At 41.8% G+C, this 10,223-nt stretch overlaps 2 protein-coding genes across 3 annotated transcripts in view; one reads left to right on the top strand and one right to left on the bottom strand.

Moving 5' to 3' along the window:
• The window catches only part of eno2 (enolase 2), a gene marked incomplete at its 5' end in the record, with an annotated part of 167,193 nt that overhangs the window by 72,423 nt on the left and 84,547 nt on the right, over positions 1-10,223 (bottom strand).
• Positions 814-10,223, top strand: part of chd4a (chromodomain helicase DNA binding protein 4a) — a 30,022-nt gene continuing 20,612 nt past the window's right edge. Inside the window, exons 1-4 of one of the 2 annotated variants that reach the window (XM_037692916.1) lie at positions 814-1,059; positions 1,449-1,601; positions 4,229-4,341; positions 4,466-4,708. In XM_037692916.1, the coding sequence (XP_037548844.1) occupies positions 1,541-1,601; positions 4,229-4,341; positions 4,466-4,708 (417 nt within the window). In that variant the 5' untranslated portion in view covers positions 814-1,059; positions 1,449-1,540. Of the gene's footprint in view, positions 1,064-1,448; positions 1,602-4,228; positions 4,342-4,465; positions 4,709-10,223 lie in introns of both variants that reach the window. The other variant, XM_037692917.1, reaches the window with a different exon arrangement.

Here is a 10,223-nt window from a genome sequence, read left to right as displayed (position 1 = left end):
TTTTCCCACCATTGACTGCGATGCATTTCCTCACAGCCTGTGGAGCACGCCAGCGCCTGTACGAGTGCAGACAGCTTAACTCAGCTGCTGGCTTGCACTTCTCGGCGCTCTCCTGTGAGTTTTGAGGGATACCTCCAGCTGCTGATTTTAAACGTTTCGGCTGCAGGTTTGACCCCCGCGACCTTTTACAGTCCTCCTCACCAGAGGGACTGCTGGGACTTTTTAAAGCTTCTCTGAGCAGCTTTACCGTCTGCTCCCAGTAATGTGGCTGACTAAAAGGTTGCCCTCGTGCTGAGTAATGTGTGTTGGGGCACATAAGGCCTTGTGCTGGGGTGAAACCCGGGTCACCCCACTTTCTGCGCCCCGGGGTGATTTAAAGGTGCGCTGCAGCGCCTCACCTGACGCACCGTCTTCAGGAGTCCAGCTCACATGTCTGCACACACATGCAAACATGCACTGAAGTTGAGCAGTCATGTGGCACACACAGTTGCCATGTGAGCGCGTTTTCCTTTTTACCCCCCTCCTTTCTCCTATCTCTCTCTTTTTGGAGTTATGCTTATTGTGGGATGTCAGTGACTGCACTCATTACTATTATGGGATGCTGCACAGGGGTGGGAGGGGGTGAGCGTCTCTATGGCAACCATGGTTGCTATGGGAGGGGTGGAGGTGTAATGGGGGGGGGGGGGGATCTGCATGGAGGAATGGGGAAGAGACTGTAGAAGAGGGAGGGGGTGAGTTGACTATTATGGTCTGTACGTTGCAAGGTAACTATGCAGAGTGGGGGAGGGGTGAGTGAAATGTGCGTGTATATGTATGAGTGTGTGCATGTAAGTGTGTGTGTGTGTGAATATTATGGGATGCCTGCCCCCTGATCTCTTTGTGTGTGCGCGCGCGAGGAAGAGAAAGAGGAGAAGGCGTCGTGCGCACACGCTACCACCAAAAAACACAAACATATTTAAATGAATGCGCACCGTTGAGACAAAACCCGCTTTTAAACGTTAAATCGCTGGCAAACTGCGCGTGGAGTTACCGGTTTTTGGAGCGATTCGGAGTCAAGTTGTGAGTACGTCAGTTTGGGGTTTTCTTGGGATTTTGTGGGAAAATGCGCGAGGACGCCTCAGCGAGTGTCATTTTATTTGTAGCTCTGAGGCGACTCTTTTTCTGTCTCTAATCTCAATCTGCCCGCCGGTTCGGCTCAGCTCTGTTAGCACGCATGCTAATGGCACTGAAAGTAACCGTAGATGTCAGCAGGGATGGAGTGCGTGCTGTGCATAATTTGTATAAACTTCACAATAGCCGGGTAAAGTTGGGGTTTTGCCCCATGTGTTCACTGCTAATGTCCTGTGTTTTACCGGGCTCTGCTTCGCTCCTAACAATCCACTTCCGCTTTCTTTTGTGTTCTTACTGAACCTGGCCGGTGTCCCCGCTACGATTTGGACGGACTTCAGGCTGAACTCTGGATTATCTCAAAATAATAACTTTTATCTATAGCTAGCTAAAGTGCTAGCTAACTAAAAAAGAAAGTTTCCCGCTGTCCGCTATGTCTGGAAGTGAAGATGACAGAGAAGACTACGGAGTCGCCGACGACCGCCTAATGCACGGTAAGATGAGGCTCGTTAGCCGAATCTGCTAATGTTCACGCTGCTCGTGCGTTAGCAGATGTTTTTGACGTTCACATCAATCATGCTAGCACAGCGCTAGCGCGTCGATGCGGCTAACTACTTAGCAGCATCCGCTCTAGCGAACCTGCTATCAAACACATTTTAGAGACGGCAAGTAGTTTTACCCTAACCACACTCGGAGGTTGTGAGAGGCTGGTGGTTGTAGTGTAGGGCTGTCACGCCGACAAACCGGCATGTTCCCGGGGCCTAGCATTAGCCAGCTACCGGTATTTTTACGTGTCTATGACAAGATGGAGGCAGCCAGTTAGCTTGAAAGGCTGCGTGTGACGTTCCGTAGCGTTCCCCTCCTCACAGCCGGCGCCTTCGGTTTGACTGTGCGAGGAATAAAACTACAGAAAATAAAACAAAATATAATGTATCCAACTTACTCGTTATACACATTTTAAATCTATTCGGGTGTATATGTGTTCTTGAAGGCTGCTTTGTTTACAGTTAGCTTGATTTTTAGCGATCACGCGCAGCGTACACGGTGAACCCTCGAGGACAAAATATTTGTCCAGATTAAAGTAGTAATCGACCAAAAACATGCACTTTATTTACCAAATGGACATATTTTTAAACGGAACTTATCTGCCGTGTTTCAAGATGCACATTAAAGTGAAAACAAACTCGTACAAATAAAGAAATTAGCTTTTTTTTTGGAGGTAACCGCGTTCTGAACTAACCATGACAGTTTATATTTACGAGTTGGGTTACGACAGGAAAGTGACAAGACGGACAGCAGCTAAGCAATAGCTTTATTATTAAGTTAATGTAGTAATTTTGCTACTAAATGCTATTTCAAGCTCATCTCTTCCGTTACACAAGCTCAGAGCAGATTTGTAGCTCCAGGTAGGGATGTGCGATATGGCATACAATTCATATCACGATATGTATTGTGGTGGGTGGCGGTAACGATATATATCACGATATGTGCATATGGTGTTGTTTTGCCATCATTTGTTTTGAAAACTGCTATACCACAAAATAATCTCAATTAAGAAAGAGTTTTAAAATAATTAACAAACCAAGTCTTTCTTGTAGTGCAAAACAGTGCAAAGGTTATTACATGTAGTTTTATCCATACGTTTTAAACAAACTAATATGTTGTTAACCCCAGTGTTCTCACTTAATAAATGAACAGCAGCAGAGCAGCATTTTACACCGAAACACTTCACCCTCCAACCATCTAGTGGGCGTCTCCTTCCGCGTTAAGGAGAGCTGACACAAAATGGCGACCAGTTTCCTCTGTGCTTTGACCAGAGGGTCTCGCAGTAAAATCACACAACACCGCGTTCTTTTCAGAGATCAGATTTAACCCAGTTTTTTTTTTTTTTTTTTTTTTTTTTTTTTAGCTCAAATGCACTCTCTGAAGCTGATGAAGGAACTTTCGACTAACAATAAAAAAACAACTTTCGACAGAACACAGTGTTTTGCGCATGCGTCCGACTACGAGTACGGCAAGCCGGCCGTAGTTAGCTTGTAGCTTTGCTACTTAGCTCTCGAAGAAATGACTTTATCACCACTTAGGCACTTTTCAACTAAAAGAAAAAGTAACGATTAAATCTGACAACTCTGATTTTACATCAGACACATCATTACTGCAGTTAGCCTCTAGAATACAGATCTCTATCGTAGTCTTATCGTTTCTACTGCGCACCGTGTATATCGCACATTCCAAGCTCAAGGTTACATTTTCCAAAAAAGCATCTTGTTAACAAAATCCCTGATTCTGTAAACTTCTTTAAAATTGGTGTATTCTTTCTGTGCAACATCGTAGCATTTATTTGAATTTTGATGTACTTGATGCCCGTTTATTTGTAGTGTCATACTTTTCAAATGGGGCCCAAACAGTTAACTTTTTTCTTTTCCCAAACTGTGTCTAAGTAGCAACAGCGTTTTACATTTGAAGTTACAGTACAACCAATTACAGAAACGAGCTCTGAGCGTTAATGCAGCAGAGGCTCGTTCTGTATAACAACCCTGTTTCGTAAGGCCTGCAGGACTGCGGTGAATCATATAGATTAATCTGCTGTAAATTACTGTTTTAACCACCAGAGCATTGATTTGAATCACCCTCCATGAGGAATTCTTATAAAATAGGACACAAAATTGAACCGGTAGTTAGTCCTACAGTAGTTTATCTGGTTTTCTGCTATATACACCTTAACACAAGGGTAGTGTGTTTGCAGTCTAATTTTCACAGAGGGATCAATTATGCTGGCAAAATGTAAAATTTGATACTGAAATTTAAAAACAAATACATTAAACCTTCACATCTACCGTCTTATCTTTCTACATGTTTACAGCTGGTCTTAGTTATTCTCTTAAATGTACTGACTGTTTACAAGTCACACTGGTTGATCGAGTTAGCATGTTGAGCGATGTCCAGAATGACCCAACACGTGACTGGTTTCTTGTTTCCAGCAGGATGTGCAAGTGTTCAGATATGAGTGTTATCGTCAGAACTTGTTGTTAAGTAACAATCACACAGTCTGAATGTGCTGACACGCACTCGACTGGTGTGAGTCCTAAACATGAAGTGTATCCCCTGGTTCCACTTACAGATGAAGAGGAAGAGGAGATCTCGGAGAATGAGTCGCCGAAGGTGAAGAAAAAGAAGAAGAAGGCAAAGAAGAGCAGAGAGAGCAAAGGCAGCAAGAGGCGGTCACGCAGAGAGGTAAATGGGTTTTAAGAGAAGGCGTTCTCTTAGAAATAAACTGTTCAGCTGACAGTTTTTGTCATTCGATCAGAGAAAAATCAATCAAAATGTGCTTTTTTTTTTTAAACATTCTTTGCACCAGGAGCTACCTGTCAGCTCACCTGAGCCCATGGACATTGGTGGAGTAGAAGATGTAGAAGATGTTTGCTCTGCCCAGCGCTCCGAGAGCGAGGGCAGCGACTACACTCCAGGACGCAAGAAGAAGAAGAAAGCCAGCAGCGGCAAAGACAAGAAAAGAAACAGCGCCGGGGTTGAGAGAAGCTCTTCCAAAAGGAAAGAACCGGAGCCGGAGGAAGATGAGGAGGACGACGACGATGATTCCTCGGTAAGTGCGTGACAAGAATGTGATCTAAGTATTTGTTTCAAAGAGTTTGACATGTATCGTTTGCATCATAAGCAAACAGAAGTATTCTGTAAACTCCTTTCTAAACAAAAGGCATTTATTTTTTGGGAGATAGTTTCTGCAAATTTAAACTTTATAAACAAGTTGGATATGTTACTTTTTTTTTTTTACAGTTCTTGTGTAAAAGATGAATATTTTGGCTTGTTTATTTTTGCTTCCATTTTGTCGCCCTTTATTGACATAAAGGAAAACCGTGATAAACAAAACTCAAGCAAGAAAGTGCAAATGGGTTTTTATATGGATGTTCATGCAGCTCAGTTGGTCAGGTTAGGTTTATTTGTCACATGCAAATTGTTATAAGGTTAACAAAATGAAATGCTCAAAACGAGAAGAACCGTCTCGACTCGACAAAACAACAACAAAACTACAAAAACAGGGCGCCAACAGTGAAAAAGAAATACATCTACAGCAGCACGGTCCTGTTGGCAGAGCGGTTCTGTTTAGGGATGCGCCGATCCACATTTTTTAACTTCCGATCCGATCTCGATACCTAAATCTGGATATCGACCGATCCAATTCAGATATCATGATCAATATTGATTTTATATGAGGCTGTAATAATCTCCTCTCAAGTACAATTTGTACAAATATATGCATGCATGTCCAAAAAGGCAACTTGAGGTAAGTTTTATTATTGTCGGATAAGTTTTAAAGTTAGAATTAAATTCTGCCAACACAAAACATGTTTTTTTTTTATTCCTAGCTTTAAAGTGGATATTAAAGTGATCAATTTAAGTGATTGTTTAAAGTTTATTTTATATAATTTTTTAAATAAGGTGGAGATAAGAATTGTTTTTTTTCTGCACGTTTTTCATTCAATGTTTTCTTTTTGATGAATTTGTTTTATTTTGTCTTAAATGAATAAATAAATGAATTGAATAAAAAAATTAAATTACTTTAAACATCTGCTAAGTTCGTGGCATAAACCAACACAGACATGTTTTTTAGTATTTTACGTCACTTTAGCTGTTTTTTTTTATTTTTATATATATATATATATATATATAATTTTCTTGTAATTTTCAAATCATGTTTTTTATGATTGTCTACTGTTGTACTGATAAATATCTCTGGAGGGTAAACTGTATCTTGGCTGCAAGTATCAAGCTGTGAAATCCTTTGTTTTCTATTATGATGAAGTTTAGCAACTTCTCTGTAAACATTTGAGCTCCGGGGCTTCAGCGATGTCTTCTTCTTGTTCAATCCGAAGCAGGCAGTCTGATTTCGGTCAGCTGCTCGCAGTCTGCCCCTCCTCAGAGACGGGCAGACTGAACGGGGCAGATTGGACGTGGCTGGACTGGGTCGGGCTGCCTGCTACGGATTCAGCGAGAGGAGCAGACCGCTGAAGCCACGCAGCTTGAACGTCCAACGTAAAACTAACTTTACAGCGGTTTAAAGTGGCGCTATGGCTCTGCATACATTGCACGTTGCTGCATTGCTTTGTGGTGTTTCTAGTGTAAAATACTTCCACACAGCGAACATGTTTACATGAAAAGTTTGTTAGCTGTTAGCCACAGTGCTGCTAACTCAGTCCTCACATTGTAGCTGGCTACAAACTATGAAATGGATTTCCTGAATGTGAGGCGGGTCTTATTACTCTGGGTTCATGAAACACGCCTCCGTTAGGGAAATCCATCCCATAGTTTGAAGCCAACATGCATCATGGATCGGAAATCTCTGCAGGTTGGATCAGAAAGCTCAGATACATAAATTATGCTGGTATCGGAGGCCGATACGGATACTGGATCGGATCGGCCTCATCCCTAGTTCTGTTGGCAGTGAGTTTCTCTTAACAACATAATGTTAACTTATTTTTAAATAAATGAATGTTTCTGTGCAGTGTCCTGAGATGACTTCTGTTGTGACTTGCAGCGAGGTTCGGTTAGCATCGAGGTTCTTTTAGTACCATGGTAGTTTTAGCAATGTGGTTCTGTTAGCAGCATGGTACTGTTAGCAGTGTGGTTCTGTTAGCAGCATGGTACTGTTAGCAGTGTGGTTCTGTTAGCAGCATGGTACTGTTAGCAGTGTGGTTCTGTTAGCAGTAAGGTTCTTTTAACAGCATGGTACTGTTAGCAATGTGGTTCGATTAGCAGTGAGATTGTGTTAGCAGCATGGTACTGTTAGCAGTGTGGTTCTGTTAGCAGTGAGGTTCTTTTAACAGCATGGTTCTGTTAGCAGTGTGATTCTGTTACCAGCATGGTACTGTTAGCAGTGTGGTTCTGTTAGCAGTGTGGTTCTGTTAGCAGTGAGGTTCTTTTAACAGCATGGTACTGTTAGCAGTGTGGTTCTGTTAGCAGTGAGGTTCTTTTAGCAGCATGGTACTGTTAGCAGTGTGGTTCTGTTAGCAGCATGGTACTGTTAGCAGTGTGGTTCTGTTAGCAGTGAGGTTCTTTTAGCAGCATGGTACTGTTAGCAGTGTGATTCTGTTAACAGCATGGTTCTGTTAGCAGTGTGGTTCTGTTAACAGCTTGGTACTGTTAGCAGTGAGGTTCTGTTAGCAGCATGGTACTGTTAACAGCATGGTTCTGTTAGCAGTGTGGTTCTGTTAACAGCATGGTTCTGTTAGCAGTGTGGTTCTGTTAACAGCTTGGTACTGTTAGCAGTGTGGTTCTGCTAGCAGCGTGGTACTGTTAGCAGTGTGGTTCTGTTAGCAGCGTGGTCTTGTTAGCAGCGTTGGGTCTTGTTAGCAGGTCCTGTTGGCAGCATGATTATGATGATAACGACTGCGGCAGCTGCCCTCCCAGACTGCCCTCCAGAACCGGGTCTGGCAGACAGAGAATATCCAAGGTTTCCCCTCGGAACCGAATGGGTCCGTAGAGTTTGGGCCGTGGCGGCCGGAGCCCGAGGCTGGAATAAGGCCGGAAACTGGACCGGTTCAAAGCTGAGATGTTCTGGAAGCTAGATTCACATGCAGATTGTCCTCTCACTCCTCACAAGAGGTTCGTTAGGGCCTCTGTTAGTCTGACTCGCAGACGGGGCACTCTGGACACATGAATGAAGGTCTTTTCTCTATTTTTATCAATGAAGTTTTATCTATCTTTATCTTGATTGAAGTGAAAATGACTTGGTGTCAGGCCTAAAGTTGCATTACAGGTTTTTAAAAGCTGAAATCTGAGACCTCTTCAAACAGTTTATAGTTGTACCTCGAATTTATCAAAATTTGTATTTTCAAGGAGTTCAGATGTTAAACATTTGAGTTGTCTGTCACTAAAACTGACTGTTCTGTTGGAAAACACATGTTCGTATCCATCCTTCCTGTGTTTCATGAAGAGGACCTCTTGACGGCGTACCTGTAATGGAGTCTTGTGGTTTGACTAACGTGTGTGATCTGAGCGATGCTGGAACAAAAGAACTGTCTGGTGGATTCAGGAGCCCAGCGGCCAATAGGGGGCCTCACTGTTAATGATTTTTATGCAAGGGGGTGGCTTGGCGTGTGTAAGTGTGCAAGTGTGTCTGTGCACAAGTTGAAAACGGGTGTGTAAGATTTACTTATAATGTGCTGTTTCCATGGCAATCCTAGTGCAGCACCACACTGCACACTTGACCCTTTTTCTTTTTGCTTAGATAAATGCATTTTAATTCAATGCCACTTTGTTTGTTGCTCCAGTCTGCAGCCTGTTGTTAAAACTCAACGTTGTAAAGTAGCTTTGATTAAAGAAAGGAGCTGCTTTTTTTGTTTTATCTGGTTCTAGGACAGACTGACATGAACTTCTCTCCACCAGCCAAAGATCTTAAAACTTTAATGAGCTCCACTTCAAAGTAAACTCATTTATCTATAATAAAAACAGCAATATACACTCAAAGCAGTTATTTTGTAGCGAGTCCATGAACGTTAAAATGTTGACTTTAGCTTCTTAATTGATAAAATGTCTAACTCAGTGGTTTGTGAAATAGTTTTTTCTCCATTGTTTGATGCACAAAACAGTTTGCAGGTAGTTTAAATATATATATATATATTTTTAACCTTGTTCTAGTTGGAGACAGACGAATGTATCAGCCACTTTTAAAAATCTTTAATAAACCATGCAGCAGTGCGTGATTACTGGTAATCAGTTACCAAGTAAGAAATTGATAGACATGCAGCAGCTGCTATGACCAGTAGCCCCACTTTAGTTTTTTTAATCAAGCATGCTTTACGGTGCATTATTTTTAAGCACATAAGTTATTCTAAGAATTGTAAAATGCATGTTTATTAGTCTAACCAAGTGGTTAGATTTTTATACCTGGATTATTGAGCACGCATCAGGACATGCTTACTAGGTTAAGCAGTTATTGGATTATTTTGGTTAATAAAAATTGGATAATGGCCATAAATATAAGATTGGTGTTGTGTATTGGCTATTGGCTGCCCTGATTTCCAAAGATTGATATTGGCCATCGGAAAAACATGTAAAATTACTAAAACAGGGTTTTATAACAGTATCAGATATGTACAGAAAAGTGTGCATTTTTCTACAATTGGGGATAAATAGCTTAACGTTCAACATTTATTTATTTGTAATAGTGAAGAATATGAAAGTTTAATATGATGTGACATAAAAATCAGCAAAGTATCAATATGAAAAAGCTGTTCTTGATAACTATTAGAGTAACTGTACAGGCAGTGAACTGATTCAAATATCACAAAGCAATTTGGTGTAATTGCCTTTAGAAACATGCTGGTCAGTGTCAATGACGGAAGTGTTTTCCTGCTCGCTGGATTCTAATTTTGGAGGCTCTTCACTGGCTACTTGAAGCTCTCAGCCATGCAGATGTGCTCTGATGAAGCAAATCCAGTCATCACAGAAAAAGGCTGTTATTCCACATGCAAAACGGGCATCTGTGGTATAACTTATTTTGTTTCTTGTGTGGTGAAATAATGCCTTAAACCCCTCAGGAAGAGGCCGTTTTATGTAAGAACTGGGTCTTCGTAATGCTCGGACACAAAGCAGAGCTTGTTTTTAAGCCTTACTGCCTGGTTTGATCTAACAGACTGACAGGAAGTCACACATGCTCCCATATGTTGGTCCATCAGGATGTGTGTGATCACTCAGTGCATCATGACTGCAGCAGCTTCTTTTGTGAGACTGGGCTTAAGCACATCTGGATCCAGCAGAGATCTACACGTGTTCGGTCTGGCTTTACTGCTCTGGGTTCTCAATTCAGTCCACTTCATCAGATTTAGTCTTCAGTTACAACTTTTGAGTGACTAGACGGGTGAAGGTTCTGTAGATTCGGATACCATCGCCCTTGTGTTTTTTCTACTCTGGGAGTGAGCTGTTTGTGGGATTCAGTTTGGTTTGGTGGCTCCTCAGATTGAAGAAGTCCTTCGGATGAAGGACGGAACGTCTCAGCAAAAAAACACGAAAACATCCAGATGGTCTGACTGGACATTGCTGGATTTGTACCTGGATTATTGAGCATGAACTCTTGAATGTCCTTAAGTCATTTAAGATTT

This window comes from Nematolebias whitei, chromosome 19 (assembly GCF_014905685.2).
Source record: "Nematolebias whitei isolate Nwh7 chromosome 19, NemWhi1, whole genome shotgun sequence".
Taxonomy (NCBI): Eukaryota; Metazoa; Chordata; class Actinopteri; order Cyprinodontiformes; family Rivulidae; genus Nematolebias; species Nematolebias whitei.
Note: the sequence above shows the minus strand (reverse complement) of the source record. Positions and strands in the feature narration are given on the sequence as shown.